At 38.9% G+C, this 19,074-nt stretch overlaps 1 protein-coding gene and 1 long non-coding RNA gene across 3 annotated transcripts in view; one reads left to right on the forward strand and one right to left on the reverse strand.

Annotated features, from left to right (window-relative positions):
- Window positions 1-301: 301 nt before the first annotated feature.
- On the forward strand, window positions 302-19,011 carry LOC117754521. The gene is made up of 3 exons (XR_004612440.1): window positions 302-314; window positions 6,117-6,120; window positions 18,859-19,011. It is a non-coding gene; the product is annotated as an uncharacterized LOC117754521 (long non-coding RNA).
- The window catches only part of ccdc93 (coiled-coil domain containing 93), a 39,043-nt gene continuing 23,026 nt past the window's right edge, over window positions 3,058-19,074 (reverse strand). The window contains exons 9-23 of one of the 2 annotated variants that reach the window (XM_034573377.1): window positions 16,432-16,530; window positions 15,599-15,649; window positions 14,865-14,951; window positions 13,989-14,102; window positions 11,670-11,732; window positions 11,214-11,287; window positions 7,553-7,634; window positions 7,340-7,411; window positions 6,350-6,421; window positions 4,560-4,668; window positions 4,325-4,407; window positions 4,074-4,111; window positions 3,870-3,954; window positions 3,553-3,666; window positions 3,058-3,127 (exon numbers count right to left, since the gene is read on the reverse strand). In XM_034573377.1, coding sequence (XP_034429268.1) covers window positions 3,071-3,127; window positions 3,553-3,666; window positions 3,870-3,954; window positions 4,074-4,111; window positions 4,325-4,407; window positions 4,560-4,668; window positions 6,350-6,421; window positions 7,340-7,411; window positions 7,553-7,634; window positions 11,214-11,287; window positions 11,670-11,732; window positions 13,989-14,102; window positions 14,865-14,951; window positions 15,599-15,649; window positions 16,432-16,530 — 1,200 coding nt within the window. In that variant the 3' untranslated portion in view covers window positions 3,058-3,070. Of the gene's footprint in view, window positions 3,128-3,552; window positions 3,667-3,869; window positions 3,955-4,073; window positions 4,112-4,324; window positions 4,408-4,559; window positions 4,669-6,349; window positions 6,422-7,339; window positions 7,412-7,552; window positions 7,635-11,213; window positions 11,288-11,669; window positions 11,733-13,988; window positions 14,106-14,864; window positions 14,952-15,598; window positions 15,650-16,431; window positions 16,531-19,074 lie in introns of both variants that reach the window. The other variant, XM_034573376.1, reaches the window with a different exon arrangement.

Below are 19,074 nucleotides of genomic sequence, written 5' to 3' on the forward strand. Positions count from 1 at the left end.
AAGAGTGAGCTGATAAAGCAGCAAGTAGTCTGAGGGAAAAGAACATGGTCCTAATTTACATACAAACTAACAAAAGTTCAGTGATCTTGTGGAAGGTAACCTCAACTAATACATTTTTGTTTCTTAGAAAGTTTGACAGAATTGTGTTAAAGGTCCAGTGTGTAGAATTTATTGACATCTAGTGGTGAAGTTGCATGTTGCAGCTGAATCCCCCTCACCTCACCCTCCCCATCCACACATTAAAGAGAACCTGTGGTAGCCTTCAGTTGTCATAAAAACTCAAAAGGTGTTTAGTTTGTCCAGTTTGGACGACTGTAAATAACATGGCGGCCTCCGTTGAGGACCCGCTCCAGATGTAAATATAAAGTATTTTAATATAAAAATGGCCCATTGTAGGGTAAAGAAATTAACAATTCGTACAATTTAGATGAAACACACTAGTGAAGACATCACTAGGATTATTTTATATTCAATTTCTGCCAATAGATCCCTTTCACTTAAATCTTACACACTGAACTTTTAAGTGACAAATACACTACATGGCCAAAGGTACATAATTGAGCATCCAAACATTAAACAAGATCTGAAGATGTCATATCAAGAAACTGATGCTGTAAAAACCTTATTTCCTCTGGTTTCAGTCTTCTAATGTTGAACCTGATTTGCTCCTATTCAGCCACATGGGCATTAGTGAGGTCCAACCCTGATGTAGGCTGAGGAGATCAGACTCTCAGGTAGTGTTCTGGTTTCTGTGTTGGGAGATGGTTGTTGGGCTATGTTCAGTTCAGCCAAGTTCTTCTACACCAGATTGGGAAATCTATTAATCTATGGACCTGGCTTTGTACATGGGGTAGCAGGAAATAGACAGTGCATTCAGGAAGCATTCCAACCCCTTAAATTTGTCCACTTTTCATGTTGCAGCTTTATGCTAAAATAATCTATCAATCTATCAATCTACACTCAATACTCCTAAATAACCAAGTGAATATATAGATTGAGACAATTTAGCTAAATTTATTAAGAAAAACTGAAATATCACATTGACCTTAGTATTCAGAGCTGTTAATGGGTACTTAGTTGAAGCACCTCTGACAGCCATCACAGCTTTGAGTCTATGACAGTTTCCTCACCTGTGTTTGTGTTTTTCTGCCCGTCTTTTCTGCAGAGCCTCTGAAGCTGTCAGGTTGGATGGGGACTGTAGTTGGACAGCCACCATCAGGTCCCTCTAGATATTCAGTCGGATTTAAGGGTCTCTGTTGCCTCTCTTACTAGGGCCCTTCTCCCCTGATTACCCAGTTTGGCAGCCTGCTCTCGGAAATTTCCCGGTTGTTCCAAACTTCATACAATTAAGTATTATGGAGGCCACTGACACTTTTCCAATCATCACAGGTGCAGACACATCTCATAGATGATACTTAAGTAAATTAGATGTTTGAATTTTGAATATTTAATAGATTTGCACAAAGTTTCTGATGTTGTTATTATAAAGGTTATTGTAAGTAGATAAATGTGCATTGTTAATCATTTACAATTAAATCAGTGTACATGACTTTTTTTTTTTAAAGTCTTGTGTGTCTCCAGAGACAGCTGTGTGAAATCAAATACATATCCTTGAGTGATGTCACTTGAGTCACGGTTGCTTGAGGCTGAAGATTAGAAATTTGAAGGGAAAAAAATCTGGAGGTAGAAAGAACTGAGTTTAGGCTCAGGGCTATATCAACAGCAACTAGCAGAACACAGTCAAATCTCTGATCCAAATGTCAGCAGTTAAGTTACATTGTGGGCAATGTAGGATACCCAATAAAAAAAGATCTCTGGGTCTGCTGCATCAATTATGACCCTTTTTAAAAGTATCCATCAGCAGTTTTTATGTTGTTGCTAAATTAACCACCATCTGACTGAATGTATCTGTGAACTATATCTTGAAATATATTCCATTATCTGTAGTTATTGTTTCTCTGTGAATAATACACCTCCCAGGACTGGTGGGATTTGTGCTGACTAAGTAAGGAACAGATGTCAATTTGCCAGCTTGTGCATGTGCACCAGATCTGAATTGATTTGGGGATTCACAGGATGTTTCCTTCATAGATTCATCATGTTACTTTTGACAACACTCTGATAAAACCCTGTCTTTAATCAGCACATAGCGTCTGACAGTACACATCTTATCTAATATTAGTAACACAAGAGACATTTCAATTCTTAAGATAATTTTATTCATTAAGTTCTGCTATATTAAGTACTTTATGGTGATTGGGTCGTGAAAGCAAATCTAAGACATGAGGTGAGCTCAAACATTAGAAGCACATCCGAGCAGCCTGACTGTAAAATTATATCAAACAAAGAGCAATGCTTAAAGCTTCACCTGGAAACTTCAAAATACTATGATGGACTTTCAGAACATAAGTTCAGAAATGCCCTATTTATATATTATCAGTGAAAAAAAAAGTTAAGGCACCTTTAGTAGACATGGGATCAACAGAAACGACATGGGCACATTTCTCAAAGCTAGAGCAGCTGTATAGTACAGCTTTAAAGGTGTGAAGTTAATGTTAGTTGAGTTATTAAATTTGACATTGTTCGGTCCCACAGTGAAAAGTTGTCAGATATAAGAAAAAATGGTTCTGATTAAGAGGATCGTTACAAGGCTCCCAAATATTGTTCATTTTGAAAGTCAACAGTTTCAACTTGGTTGGTATTTGGTGACCATCGTGGTTGTTGCAGATGCTGTAGTCGCACCTCAGTTGAAGATCACGCCAACATGTGTCAAACACTCCATAGCTTCTTTTGACTTGATACGTTAAAAGGTTTCTTTGTGTTTTTCAGGCAGCTGGATTTGGCACATGTGAATGCCAAAGTGTAAATATAATATCCTGGACTCTTCTCACAGGTTTTTAGATGCAAGTCTTAAGTGCAGGCCTACAAACATATCAGCCATAAAGGATAACAATGAAACAACGTGTGTAATGTAAAAAAAAAAAAAAAATCATAGTTTACTGTGATAAATTTAGCTCATGAGAAGAAATATTTTGTTTATATCAAATAACTTTTTACGCTGGACTCAGGGCTAAGAAGCTCCTTTGGCTCTCATCTTAGACAGCAGCATTTCATTTTTCCGACACTCCTGGAGAGAAAAAAAACATTTAATCATTACTGTCACATAACTTCTTTGTAACTACTTCATGACTTCACTTCACTTATAATATGACGTATGATGAGACATAATCTTATGATCAATATAAACTTTAGATTGTCTCTATTTTATTTATCTAAATCTATTGTTAACTTTGAGAAATGTTGGTAATTATGTTAAATATTTCTAATGACTCTGGTAGTCATTTTCAACATCTAATCAATAATATTATCCCCCAAAATAAAGTTTTATTAAAACTGTTTACAGAGGTGTTGATTCACCGATAGTCATTTTTAAGACTGTAAATATTGTTTAATATAAACTGCTTGTTGTTGTAGCCAGCAACACCTCTCAGCCAAGTAACTTTATCCATAACTAATAAAGAACATATGATGATATTTGACTGCTTTCCTCACCTCCTTAAAGTCCTTGACAGTTTTGAAGTAGAGCCTCTGCTTATCGAGCAGCTCCAGGTATTCATCATTCAGCCGATCTCTCCTCATTTTGTTCTCCTGCTTTTTCTTCTCCATCTGGCAAACCATACAGGCAGAAAGCAGGCGTCACACAAACTGTGTTGTGCTTGTGTTGTAATGGTGGAAACACTGTTAGGACATCTGAATCACTTGTCTGATTTCTTGTACTGCTTCCAAAGCTGTACTTCAATTCAGCAATGACGTTTCCAAATCTATAAAGGTAACTAACTTGAATTATTCTTTAAGAGAGTGATTTCTACCTTGATCCGGCTTTGTTTGATTCCCTCCACTATTTGCTCCATCTGTCTGAGGAATTGCTCTTTGGCTGCTGAAGATGACATGGCCCTGGACAGCAGCACAGCAGATTATAGCTTTGACACACCGACAGACCATGCAGGTAATGGGAAAACAAACTTCTCTTCTCATATTACAAACATACGACAGGTGAGCATATCTATACTTACTGTTGAAAGTTGTCATGAATAGAATTCAGCAGATTCACCTACAGATATGAGAAAACACTATTTTATGAATAATATTTAGAATGTATAATTGTCTGCTGGTGTCTCACTTTAATTTGTTTTTCATTTATATGAATAGTTAAACTGAACAGAGCTGCTAAAATCACAGACAAATCTTAATTTAAAGCCACAGTCTACAAGAATTAATTATATTAGGAATTTGTTCCCATGTTGCTAACCATGCTGTTACTGACCTCCTTCTCAAGATAAATCTTCTTGTCATCTAATGTGTTATACAGCGTGAAGAACTGTTTGGTCTCTTTGTGTGTTGCAGAAACTGAAAGACACAAGAAGAATTAGTAGATATTGTCTTTGCTCCTAATCTTCTGCTGACATTTAGTGTAATTCATAAGTGGAGATACATCAAATGTCTACTGAATACTTACCTGGTCTAATTCTGGTTAGACTAGATACAGAGGTGGAACGCACCTTGGCTGTAGAGTTCAATGAATCTCTTCTGGTACTGGGTCAACTCGGCCCGGCTTGGCACCTCGTCAATCTGCCTCTGCAGGATGGCGATCTCACGGTTCCTCCGAGCCTGAACAGAGTGAAATAACCTCTAGAGTAATTCAGCTCAAAGAGGAGAGTTTCAAATAACCAAAACTCATGAAATATGAAGTCCTGTATGTGAACAAACCAAGTTAATTTGTTTCAAGAAACTTTGATCAAATCCTTTTATAATCATATGATAATAATGGAGGTTCTCGCGTAATTCTCAAAAGAGGCCTTGACAGATATTTTTTTCAGGTACTATAATATCAAGGAGTGGATAAAGCCCATGACATTTTTTTGAATAAAGCACTTTTTATGTCTCTCTTGGTGTGGAGAATAAGTTTTTCCAGGCATTTCATTATTATTAAAGTAATGCCAGTGGGCCCTGGTGCCTTGCCAGGCTTGCAGCTGCCCAGCAGAAGCTGGACATCCTGAAGTGGAAATGGAGGGATATGCAGGCTCAGGGAAAGGGAGGGTTCCCAGAAGCTCTTACAGACAGCAGAGTGGTTATGGGTGTCAAATCGATTGTAGAAGGTGTTCAGGGTGCATACAAAGGAGGTGTGATCCATTAATGTAGAAAAGTTCTTGTGTGTGTCACAGCCAGTTAGTGTATTTACTTTATGGAAGGCTTGTTTAGTGTTCATGTTTTTGAATGTCATTCTTTATTTTTATATTGATTATTTTCAGGGTGGCCAAGTTGAAAAGCCTCCTGTTTTTCTTTGAGGCTATGCTTGATGTGGGATGTGATCCATGGTTTGCAGTTTGCATATCTTTTGAAAGTTCTTGTTGGTGGTATTGCAGAACTTCATATAGTCAGTGATGACTCATTCCTCATGATCACCGTTGAAAAGTGTCCCAGTCTGTGCATGCCAGTGAGCCCTGGTGCTGTGTAATTACGTCCTCCAACCATAGGGTGGGGCAGTAGGTGTCAGGCTTGGTGCGTTTGAGTTCCAGTTTCCGGTGCTGAAGGCACACATATTGGTGGAAAGAAGGCAGAACGCCCTTTAGTCTGCAGCTGTTAAAGTCACCAACCATGAACACCGGGGCTTCAGCATTTTTGGCCAGCATGGAGCTAGCGACCTCGGCTACTAGCTCTGTGTCTAACTTGGTGTTAAAAGGATAGTTCACAGAAAAATGAAAATTCACTCATTATCCTCGAGATTAAAATTAAACTCGAACCGAGATCATGTACACCGTGTATTAACCCTAAAAGTCCACTGGAAGTGGCTAAGCTAGTGGGGCATGTTATGTATTTTCTGTTTTATTACGTCTGAAGAAGCGGTCACGATTGACTTCAATTGTATTGGATTCGGCTACAACGTTGTTTACCCCTGAGACTCCAAAAGTGTTTTGTTGACTCAAACACTTCCCCCACCCCTCCATCGGCATAGTGGTGAGTGGATAATGAGTGAATTTTTTCATTTTTCTGTGAACTATCCCTTTAACATCCGGTGGGATGTAAACAGAGCTAATGACCACACTAGGGAATGTCAGCTGGGTTACCTAAGTGAGGTGTCTGATGTCTGACTAATCTTTATTAACTACCTCAAATTTTAGACCAGACTCTGTGATTAACAATTGATCTGAACATCTAAGTAAATCTATAAGTCAGTGGATTAGCTGTGTATTGGCTATATTATTTTCTGTGCTTTCATTTTTTTCCTCACTTATCAACTACACCATGACCTCCCGTTCCATCAAATCTTTTGTTTAGTTAATTTAGTTACCATGACCAGACGGATCTTCTGTAGTTTCTCTCGGTCTGCATTGTACTGTTTGTCTATCAGTTGGTTCCTCTCCTGAGAAAAGAAAAAAAAGATTAGTATGAAATATTGTGCATGAACGGCATTCAATGAACACGTTCATATTTTTTGTGAGCGCTGCCCTGAACGAATCAGTTTACAACACCGTTTAAAAAAAAAAATCATCATTGTATAGGTGAGCGTGGGTGTGGGTGTGAGTGCTCCCAGACTCCTCGTACTGGGAGCACATACGCACACAGGCCCTGGGGCACCACCCCCCAATCACTCACACAGAGCGACACCATAGAGTAGACTGTATGAGCAACACACAGTGAGATTAGAGGACCAAAGTCCATTATCGTAAATCAGCCGGTAAGTTACTTTGTTGAAGAAGAGTGGCAGCAAAAATACAGAATTTCACTAGGGTCCACAGCTGCACAATGATCTGTGCCGCTGCTTCATGATCAGGGCAGAAGCAGCGGTTGGTTTTTACCCTGCTGGAGTTTCCTGTGTTCTCCCTCCAAACTCCTGATGACCTGCACTCACTTTAACTAATAAACACCAACACTAATCACAAGTTATTAGGACCTGATCAGTACATGAAGTCTACTTAGTGTTTGTTTGATTTGCTCCAAAGTTTATGAGGCTGAATTTAAACATTATGAAAAATTAGTACAACACGAGGCGTGATGCGCACAGCCAGGACTCAGTGTTAAAGTGGCCGGAGGATCCGGATTCATGATCCGACAATTGATTAATAACTAAATACATGATCGTAAGTTTGTCATCTAAATCATAACTATCCCAATAAAAAAACAGAACAAATGAGTTATTTTTAAGTGTGAACTGGCACAACACTGTTAGTATGTTTAAAACAAACTCATGACTGGGACTGAAGGCTACAATCTACTTTCTCTACTTCTTTTGTTGTATACCATTTTAGAGAATTGCTCAATTCTAAGATGTGCTAGATACCTTTTCCTCTGTATCCTGTCCTGATGCCATTTTCAACTCCTCAATGTTCTGCTGCAGACGGGCCATCTCTTCCTGGTCCACACATCCATGTTAGAGAAAATTCATACAAATTATATATAACTGTCATATAGGACTTAAAAACTAAAGTTCTACTATGCTGTACACACAGAGTGGGATAAACAGGAATCAGTGTGTGTGTGATGATGTACTCACTCTACAGTGTGTGCGGAAGTCCTGCTCTTGCTGCTTCAGGTTCTCATTCATTGTTACCAGAGCCCTCAGCTTCTCCAACAAGCTTAAGTTTAACAAAATAGACACTATTAGATTGTGCTACCACTCAAAGATCACAAGTTTTACAAGTTTTAAGAGGTTGCAATGTCAAACATTAAAAAATGTTTGACATTTGACATTGCAACCTCTCAAAACTTGTTGCAAAATGGCAGCAGGAATAATTAAAGCCTTTACCATCCTTCAAAACCTGAGTGCTATTACAGACACTAAATTCATGCTTAAAACAGTCTTTGGGTCCATTCCATCACCACACTCCAATATCTGCCACAGTGTCCATGTGCCTGTTAATACTCCAAATGTGTGGTTCAATGGAAAACACTTTATTAACAAGACATCCAGTCACTCTGGTAAATACATGGTTCAGTTAAGCGCACATGCATTGATGTTATTTAATTAACACATAATGAACAAGAAAATAGAATCAATCATACAGCACTAAAGTTACAAACAGATGACAGTAAATAGTTCAAATTCCAGAGCTGAAACCATTGAGGAAATAGAGCATATTAATGGAGGGTACAGAAATGACATTTTGTCACGCTACTCCTCCCGCAGTTTTCGTCGTACATGCACAAAAAATACATCAAAACGTGCGGCTCGGTCGGGAATGGTGTGCTTCTCCAAACGGTTTGCTCGGAAATCACCAAAAACATAGAGAAAAAAAAATGAATGGGAGTCAAGGTCTCTTGCCCATTTAGAGCGAGAGTGGAGCAGGACAGATATTCAGCTTCTTTTTGTGTGCTAAACTGCTCTCAAAGCCACAAATAGAGGTGAAATATAATGAAATCTATCAGAGCTAAACTTTTGGCTCTATCCATTTTTTTTACTTTAGTTCTCCGTTGCCTCTCTCCATTGGGTCTAATGTTAATTTTGAGAGAAAATTTCTGGAAGGAGCAAATCAGTCAAACTTTTCTAACTCGCTCCCATTTCTTAACTAACCAATAAAAAAGATCTCCGTGTTTTTTGGCAAAGTCTTGGGATTCTCAGTGTTTTTATTTCACAGATAGGACTTATAGTTTTTGAATAATCACACGTTGTCCGGGGTCTTTGCTAGAGTGTAGCTTTGTCTTTTCCAGTGTGTTTAGCCAGGAAAGATTCCTTTGATGTCTTAGATGTTGCGATTCAAGCAGCAGCACGATTTTAGAAGGCGAATAGGTATTGACGATGACTACTGAGCGGGCCACATGGCAGTCTGTAGACAGCCATTCAAGCCAGTAGCCAGTCGGATTTATCTTTAGCCTTTGCGTTCGTTACTATTTTTGTTTGTGGTTTTGCTGGCTGTTTGGATTGGCTCCCAAGGGTTTGGATCCGTCTCTCTCGCTCTCTCTCAAATTGGCACAGTCTCTCTCACCAACCTGGATCATGTTATAAACATGCAGCTTTTATAAATGTCTGTCTCGAGCCGGCAGCAAGCACTAGGCACACATTCAAAATTTCTCGGCAGGAGGAATTTTCTAGTTACTTATTATCAGACTATACCAGTAAGTCTTTAAAGACTGCAGCATGTCCAAAATGCTACAGCACGTGCACTGACAGGAAAAGAGCTAAAGTGCTTTCTTTAGGTAACATCATCAGAAAGCATCACGCATGCTTCCATTGTTACTTAGATAACACCCAGCTGTACATATCTATGAAGCTCAAAACTTCTTACTTCTAAATTCAGACACAACTGAGGTCATTGTAATTGGCTCTAAACACCTCAGAGAAAGATTGTCTGACCAGATAGTCACCTTGGATGGTATAAACTTGGCCCCCAGCTCTACTGTTAGGAACCTTGTAGTTTTGTTTGACCAGGACATTTCATTTGACCCACATATAAAACAAGTTTCTAGGACAGCTTTCTTCCACCTGCGCAATATTATGAAAATTAGGAACATCCTGTCCCAGAAGGATGCTGAGAAAGTAGTCCATACATTTGTTACCTCTAGACTGGATTATTGTAATTCTATATTATCAGGATGTCACAGTAAGTCTGTGAAAAGCCTCCAGTTGGGCCAAAATGCTGCAGCACGAGTGCTGACAAGAAGAAGAAGGAGAGATCATATTACTCCTGCCTTAGCTTCGCTGCATTTGCTCCCTATAAAAAAAAAACAATAGAATTCAAGATCCTGCTCCTCACATACAAAGCCCTTAACAATCAAGCCCCTTCATATATCAAAGAGCTCATAACACCGTATTGTCCACATAGATCACTTTGCTCCCAAAATGCAGACTCACCTGTGTTCCTAGAGTTTGTAAGAGTACAATGGGAGGTAGAGCATTCAGCTACCAGGCTCTTCTCCTGTGGAACCAGCTCCCACTCTGGGTTCGTGAGGCAGACACCATTTCTACATTTACGGTTAGACTTCAAACTTTCCTTTTTGATAAAGCTTATAGTGAGGGCTGGATCAAGTGAGTCCTGAACCACCCCTTAGTTATGCTGCTATAGGCCTAGACTGCTGGGGGAAATCCCATCATGCACTGAGCACTCTCCCTCTCTCTGTCTCTCTACCCCCACATTCATTTATTTTACTACACCTCACTAACTTTGTGTCTGTTTCCCCTTTTACTTTTAAATTCTATATCAAAATGTCCTGACATTGTCTGGGTGAGACTCTGAGGTGGTGACCTGTCATTATGAAGTGAAATTAGTCTGTGAAAACAGGTAGTTTCTCTTATTTTGTTGCTTAAATTTTAGATTTTTCTTAATTATAAAGTTTGACTATAATTGGATGTCAGCAGCCGCCTTAAGAACATCCACCAGTCATGCTTCCTGATAAACTAAAGCTCTGGTGCCTACAGTTTGGCCTGTTACCCCGAATGATGTGGCCACTTAGAGTAGTTGACATTCCTATCACAAGAGTTGAGAACATGGAGAGAATGATCAACTCCTATGTGAGAAAGTGGTTAGGAGTCCCAAGATGTCTGAGCAACATCGGTCTTTATGGACACGGCATCCTCGAGCTGCCTATCTCAAGTCATGTAGAGGAGGTAAAATGCAGTCCAAAGACTCATCTATATGGGCTGTTGGACCATCACTAACAACAGGACGGAAATGGACACCAAAAGAAGCAACCAAACAGGCAAAAACAGCAGGTTTGGACCTAGGTCAGAGTAGACCCCTGTGGAACAAGGCAAATTAAGAGCAACGAAAATTGGGGTGCAAGCCAGGCTCAACAAAAACAACACGACACACAAGTGTACACATGTAGCCTCATTGTTTTGTCTAAATGACTTAAGATTAGAAAATTTAATTTGTAAATTTCATAAATACTATCAAAGTAAAGCTTTCACACAGAGCTGGGAGATTAGCTGTGAGCTAATTCCTCCTCAGTATATATTGACCTTAATAAATTCAAACACTTTTCCTCCTAATCCAACAGTTCTATCAGAAATCCCCTAGTCATTGTCTAAAAGATTCACAGAGAATGCATGGGTGTATTGACATTTCTATCCTTCCTCCTGCATACTCAATCCTGGCATATTTCAGCAGGTGAGAATGCATCTGAAATGGGCATGAGTAACAGGGCAACTCTGCACATGTTCAGAGTTTATATGTGAAAACTGCAAAAGAAATAAACAATAATTACTCTCAACCACTCACCCACTGTCAGCCTGCTCCTCCAGCTCTTCTAGAGACTTGACCTCTTTTTCCAGGTTCTCCAAGAGCTGTGTTGCCTGGGAAGATGCATGATTTCACAATTTTGCCATATTCCCATCTTAAAATGTTCTCCATCTTTAATTTTAAACAAAATAGGATTGATTTAATTATGCTTCTTTGGCAAGTCTAAGGTTTAAGTGCAAATTTTATCGATAGTAATTATTTAAAAAAATTGTTGTCTGTAATTATTGCATTGTTTGTATCTCTGCACTATTGAAAATGAGGGTTCTGCCTCAATGTTTCTACCAAGACTTAAATAATGACTTTTGTCTCATTTTCTGAAATGACTCGATTATAATGTCTTTTGTCATATTGCTGGCATTGTTCTCCTGTGCCACATGTCAGACATTTGCCAACACAAACGTTTGGTTTCATGACAACATTTTAGCTTCATCTTACCTCCATCAGTTTTTTCTTGACCTCGTCACAGCCTGTCTTCACCTCTGCATGGCTGGCTTTTAGCTGCCATAAATATATGAATACTTATTAATGACAATTATAACACCTTCCCTGAGCACTGATGGAAATCATTATAAGCTTAAGTTTGTTTAAATTAAAAATTCATAATGGCCCACATTAATTCCTGATGGGGTGTAACCCAATGTCAGACCAATAACTAACTAAACTTAGAAGTTATATTGCACGTTAAAGAAAGCTCGTGATAGTGCTACAAAGAATGTTCTATGTCTATAGAATGTCCATAAAGGTAATAACGTTTAAAGTGATATCACATTGGTGGATGAATTAAATTCTCACACTCATGAAGCTGAAACAAAAGGCAATAATTTGCATGTACAAGATAAATACAAATTGTTGCAGTAAGTGCCATAAAATAACTAAGTCATCAAAATAGTAATCAATTCATTATTCAACAGTTTCATTGCTAAGTTATACACTGCTCCAAAAAGTTAACACTTAATAATCACAGTGTAACACCAAGTCAGTTAAACTTCAGGGATATCAATCCATCCATTTAGGAAGCACAAGTGATTGTGAATTAAATTCACCTGTTTTGATGCAAATGAAAGTGACAACAGGTGCAACAGAGGCAAAAGGAAGACAACCCCCAAAAAGGGAATGGTTCTGCATGTGGTGGCCACAGACAAATGCTCTCTTCTTATCCTTCCTGACTGATTCTTCTCTAGGTTTGTGTTCTGCTAGTGTCCTTGTCACTACTAGTAGCATGAGGCGGTATCTGCAGCCCAATCAGGTTGCACGGGCAGTCCAGCTCCTCCAGGATGGCACATCTATACGTGCAGTCGCAAGAAGGTTTGCTGTCTCCCAGCACAGTCTCAAGAGCATGGAAGAGATACCAGGAGTCCAACTGTTACACGAAGAGAGCTGGACAGGGCCGTAGAAGGGCATCAACCCAGCAGCAGGACCGGTATCTGCTCCTTTGTGTGAGGAGGAACAGAAGGAGCACAGCCAGATCCCTACACAAGAACCTCCAGCAGGCTACTGGTGTGCATGTTTCTGAACAAACTCTCAGAAACAGACTCCATGAGGGTGGCATGAGGGCCTGACATCCTTTAGTGGGACCTGTGCTCACAGCCCAGCACCATGCAGCTCGATTGGCATTCGCCAGAGAACATCAGAATTGGCAGGTCTGCCACTGGCGCCCTGTTCTCTTCACGGATGAGCAGGTTCACACTGATCACATGTGACAGGCGTGAAAAAGTCTGGAGATGCTGTGGTGAATGTTATGCTGCCTGTAACATCATCAGGATGACCAGTTTGGTGGTGGGTCAGTGGTCAGTGATGGTCTGGGGAGGCATATCCTTGGAGGGTTGCACATAGGGGTGGGCGATATATCGAATATACTCGATGTATGAATTTAACATTTGTACAGTGATTAAGAGGGTATTTCAAAATATCGAGATATATATCGTGTATCGCGATATAGCCTAAAAATATTCCTATATTTATTTTAGGCCATATTGCCCAGCCCTAGTTGCACAGTCCTCCATGTCATTTCCAACGGTACCCTGACTGCTGTTAGGATGAAATCCTCAAAGCGATTGTCAGACCTTAAGCTGGGCCCTGGGTTCCTCCTGGTGAAGGACAATGCCCGGCTTCATGTGGCCATTGTGTGTAGGCAGTTCCTGTATGACGAAGGCATTGATGCCATTGACTGGCCTTCACATTCCCCTGACCTAAATCCAATTAAGCACCTATGGGACGTTCTGTGATGAGTTGCAGGTTGATCCACAAGTTGGATATCAATGGAAACCAATTGACCGTTTTACTTCGAAAATTAAAAGTAAAAAGCCCTCAATGAGTTGTCGATTTTGGTTTCCATTGACCGTTACGTAATTTTGTTCTCAAAAAATTATACAATGTACATCAGTAAAGATTTTCAAGTTGAATAATTCGTTCATCAATATTTGATGTGTGATTTAAGTGTTCCCTTAATTTTTTTGAGCAGTGTAAAAATAAGCCCTTTCAATGTGTTAATGAATGTGTCCAACCAAATGAAAACAGACTACATGCAATATACAAGTTCTGAATGTATTGTCTGTTCTATGGGAATTAATGTGCCCTATGTTGACCTGGTGAGTGTAACCTGTGTTTTGTTTACATGTTGGTTCTGCACCAACGCCATCAACAAATAGTTTTTGTGTACTTATGTTAACCAAGTGATTGCAGAAGTGTTTGACACAGTGGAAGGCATAACATGGTTTAAGTGGACTGAAAAGTAGACCACAGTGAACTGCTTACCTCATCCAATTGTTTCGTTTTTTGCTGGATCTGTTTGGTGAGCGAGGCGACCGCCCTGTGGTGTTGCTGCAACGGACCGTAGAGCTCTGAACGCTCCTCTGAGATCAGCTCTGACTGCTATGCACACAATTATTACAATAAGGTATTATTACAAAAAAATAAATGCTAATAGATAAAAGACAGCAACATAAAAGTTTGAGCTGAGTCAACATAGGTTGCTAGAACAGGTGTGTGTAACCAATATGATTGTATTTTACACTCTCCATGTTAGTTCTCCTCACATTAACCTGTTTTAGCTCTCAGTGTTTCACTGTGAATTGAATTTTAAGTACACAGTTAGTTGAAATCAGCATGCAGGTTATCTCCATCCCACTCAGTAGTTATATTAGTAAACAACACATTACAGTACAGCATCTACTTTTAGAAAGAAGTAGTTTAGAGATTACAATTCTTAGATTTTTTTAATTCAATTTAGTCTGTTTTAGTGGACAGACTAGTCCAGAATAAGGCTGAGCTGAAAAATGGGCAGTAGGAAACATGCAGTGTCTTGTTTTCTTCATGCGTTTAATACAAAAGATGTGGCATATGGATGTGAAGAACTTGGGTTGGTTAAAGGCACCGTTATTGGAGCTGACAGCTGAGTAATAAAAGTTACAAGTAATTTTGATTTTTGAGAAACAGAGATGGAATTGTTAATACACAGGGACTATACTCAAATGGTCCTGATGTAACATGCAATATTGAACATACTTTATGAGCATACATCACAATTAAGTGTCACTGTGCTCTGACTGATTCCCTTTGACCTTGAGCAGTAGAAAATATAATTTATTCTGCTCCTTTAATTAAAACTGACGTTCTTACTTTAAGACTCACCTTCTCAGCATACTCAGAGGCAATCTGTTTGATTTCTTCAGACTGCAGTCCAACTATCTGACCAACTGCACTCGCTGTCAGCTTCCCCTGCAGAATGACAAAGCTCAGTCACAACCACACATCACTGAACATTAATTTGTTCAGTTTACACTGAATGCAATGACACAAAACCTTCAATTGCCAAGACCTGCATTTAACAGGCATCACAGAGCAGGAAATGTCTCTTAACTGGCCAAAACGGCTCAAGAATAACACATTTTTTATTCTACTTTCAGGAGTATTTTTAGATTTGTTTTTACTTAGAAATTTAGGAGAGCTCCAGGGGTGCCCTCACAAGTAACCTAGAGTTACCATGAGATGGCTTTCAGGTAGAAATATTCCATGAAAGGATAGATGCTTTAGGAACTCTTGATGACACTTAGAAAAAAATTAGAATTTTTTATTAAACCGACTTTGAGCGGGATACAGCAAAAACTGATGGGACCATATAAAATGTTACAGTAAAACAAATGATTCTGTCAGAACCAACAATTCTTCAACTCAAAAAACTTTGATTGTGCTTATGCATAATGTGGATGATCAGAGTCCTTAGTGAGAGTGGTCACCTGCATAGTGAAGGATACTACAATTTAACAACACAGGTCCAGATTAATAGAGGAATATTATGGTGATTAATTTCTTACGAGTCAGTAAGTTTAGAGAAAGAACAAGACAGCAAAAAGATTTCTGTCTACCTCTTCATTCACCATAGCAGCCATGCTGGTCATCAGAGTTTTGATTCGCATCTAAGAGAAAAAACAAAATTGCATTTTAAAAGGCAGAAAATTCAATGTTAAGTTTCACTGTACTTTACAGAAAGATGCAAGGTGTAGATGGTACAAACAGAGTCTTGTTCTACTCTCCCCGTGGAAACACAAATTATTGTAATGCATTTCCTTAACCAGAAGTTTCGAATAGGCAGCAACAGTCTGGATCTGGACCCAGAATCCATCCTATCTAGACCTGGACGTATTACAGATAAATCATTGAGAATTGTCAAAGTTTGACAGAGCGTTTCTATTTAAACAGATGTAGCTTTATTGCAGCCTAGGAAACTCACTATCAAATCTGTGAATTCCAATAAGCATTCTGAGCGCAACTGGTGTGAGGAGAGGAGGAGGAATAAACAGTGAGTAAAAAGTGGGTTGGATATAAGAGGACAAGAAAGAAGAAAGCAGGTGGTAAGATGTGATGAAAATTTGTTAGAGAAAAAGAAGAAAAGGGGAAATTACATTTACACTTTTTAAAATATTTTAATATTACTTTTTTAAGGATTTAAAAAAAAAAATTCTGTTAGTGATTTTTTTTTTTACTTATTTCGAATCCCTCTATTATATATTGTATATACATATTTTCTCTTGCCTCGTTTCTTTACTGTATCATGCATTATATTTCACATGGCTAGACGTGAGGCATAATTAACTGCAATTAAATTAAATCAACTTCCTACAATTTTTTGCTACTTGAAGGAATTTGTAATATGTCTATTTTTGCTCTCCATCTGTAACGCAGTACATAAAGTACTCACCTCCTCTGCTGCCTGCAGGTCGTCTTCTTCTGACACCTCTACCATCCCAGGAGGGGTCACTTGAGAGCCGCTGGCCAGCAAAGCCTTTCCCTCATCCACCTAGTGGAGGGAAGACACATTTCATACCAACTAAGTTATCGTTTTCCCGCCCTACCATCCAGCTCCCACAATGACAGCCCCTGCAGTGGCAGAAAATAACCAGTGCTCTCAACAAGCGCCAACTAATATGTGAAGTAAATTTTATCAAGGTGCGTTGGGACCTTTAATTCTATTTTGCTTTTAGATCTGTGAGATTGAATGTATGTTAATACAAAGCCTTGTTCTGATCTGTTCCTGTTAGCTCGTATTCTGTCTCCCCTTTGTGCAGTGCTGCAAAAGCAGGCACACAAACATGTTGCGATAAGAGCATAAAAGCTGTGTTGTATTGGGTGTTAAAGGTGACAGAATTAGAATTTCTTTGCTCACTGGTACACCTTTTCCACCAAGGGCTGCTTCGGGGCCAGTGCCTAATCTAGAACGAACTCTTTGTTTTTCAAAAGCCTAAGAACTGACTTTTTGCCAGAAAAACTGGTTCAGTTCTGGTGCCAACACAGAACCGCTTACGTCAGGGGGTGGGGGCAGGTTTATCATTAACAACAAGACCAACCAAAACATTGTGACCATCATTTAAAAAAACTAAAACTTGTGTCATGTGTAGTCTGCAACACAGATTGAATATTTTTAATTGTGGTTGCCAAAGCGAAGCAGTAGTGGGCTGTGTAAGAGACAAACTGTCTTAAAAAGAGCTGGTGTAGTCTGCCATTATTGATGTTGTGCTTGAAGTTGGTGCCAGAGTTACTCAGAAATCAGAGACTTATAAGTAACGTTTACAGTGACGTAGCTCTAGCCTTTGGAAAAGCAAACTGGTTAAGAGGTTTGCAAGAATGACTCCGAACCAGCTCTAGCATCAGCCCAGGTCCACCTTGGTTGAAAAGAGTTATGGTTGGAGAGCTGACGTTTAAACGTTCACCTGCGTCTGATGAAAAAATCCTTATGTTGGTAAGATGTCACAGCAACACATCAAAGGTGCACTCAATCTACATGCTCAAGTGGCAGAGCTAAAAATGTCATATTTTTTCAAGATAACATACGTGTGCATACGTAACGCCCTTTTCATTTATATTAGTATAATAAAGCATATCATTGTTTTAGCCTGTAGGTTTATGACGGAAATGAATCAATTACATATTCAAAGTCTGGCCCTCCCTACAAACAGCACTATAACCACAGAATACTTCAACACTCTTGCATGCTGGAAAGCACTTATCAACTTCACTAATCTTTATTCAATTTATTCAAATCGATAATTATTCTCTTGATGAACTAGATAGGCTCATCTCATAACTTCATCACTCAGCCTGGCCTGAATGTGTAATCGTGCTTAGTGTTAGTAATATGTATGGCAAATTAATTGAGAATTTCAAACATGTTGTCAGTTTCGACATCAGAACTGACAGCAATAATCTTTGGACTTCAGTGGGTCGAGGAACTAGTAGTTTAACTATCCAAGTAGTGACTTGTTCAGAATCTGCTACTGCACACAAAGTATAAAATCAAGCTAATGGTGGATGCTGTATGGGACAACACTTCCTCCTAGTGGCTGAAATTGAAAATAGATTTTAAGTAATCTTTGCTTGGGAAATTACTGGAGACAATAACCTTAATACAAACGATTAATTGATTCATAAACGATTACTAAATTTTAGTAATCAACTATTTTGAAAACTAATTAATTATTCTGAGTAGTTTTTGGGTTAGGGGTTAGGGTTATATGGCTGTCTCGAATTAAGGTTCAGTAAATGTCCTTGCATGCCTTGAAATTACAAATATTAGGGGAAAACTAAGCAATAGAAATTACTTATGTTGACAAATCCACAGTAATCCACATCCTACATTACATGGTATCAACAAAACTGGGTGCACTTGGTAAAAGGTGAGAATATTTTGGCTCCAATAAGCCGAATTTAATTTGGACATAACTACTACTATAACATTGCTGTGTTATTTTGGTGATAACTGACAAAACCTTTACTGCAGACGACATGTTGCAATGCAGACATAAGGTAGATTCTCACGTTGCTTCTAACATCCTTTCTCTGACGAGAGGGGTGACAACGAGAGTATCATGCTTCTTATCTAATTTCAGACAGTGATCATATAGTTTACTGCAATTAAGACAATTTGCTTCTTCTCTCAGCTTTCACACAGTGCACCAGGCAAAGTGACGTTAACTTGAGTTGACAACAACAGTGCTTGTTAGTTTTTGTGCAGTAAACAGTAAAAGACCAATTAAGATCTCTATATATAACCACATGTTAAACAGACATGTAGAAAATAATTTGTGTAGTTTTAACTGGTCTACAGGTGACATGTTTAACTAAACAACAGTGTAGTGGTTTAATAGCGAGTTGTTACAGTGAACCTAAAAACAAAGCGTCTGTTGTCTGAGTGATTGTTAGTTTACCATTAATCTGGAAAACTCTTCCTCTCCAAATCATATATATCATAAGTAAATATGATGTAATGGATCTCCCTGCAGTATACGTGATCAATATGTTTCCACATACATTTTATCCATAGCAAGCAGCTACGAAACAGTATCAG

Source organism: Hippoglossus hippoglossus, chromosome 21, assembly GCF_009819705.1.
Source record: "Hippoglossus hippoglossus isolate fHipHip1 chromosome 21, fHipHip1.pri, whole genome shotgun sequence".
NCBI lineage: Eukaryota > Metazoa > Chordata > Actinopteri > Pleuronectiformes > Pleuronectidae > Hippoglossus > Hippoglossus hippoglossus.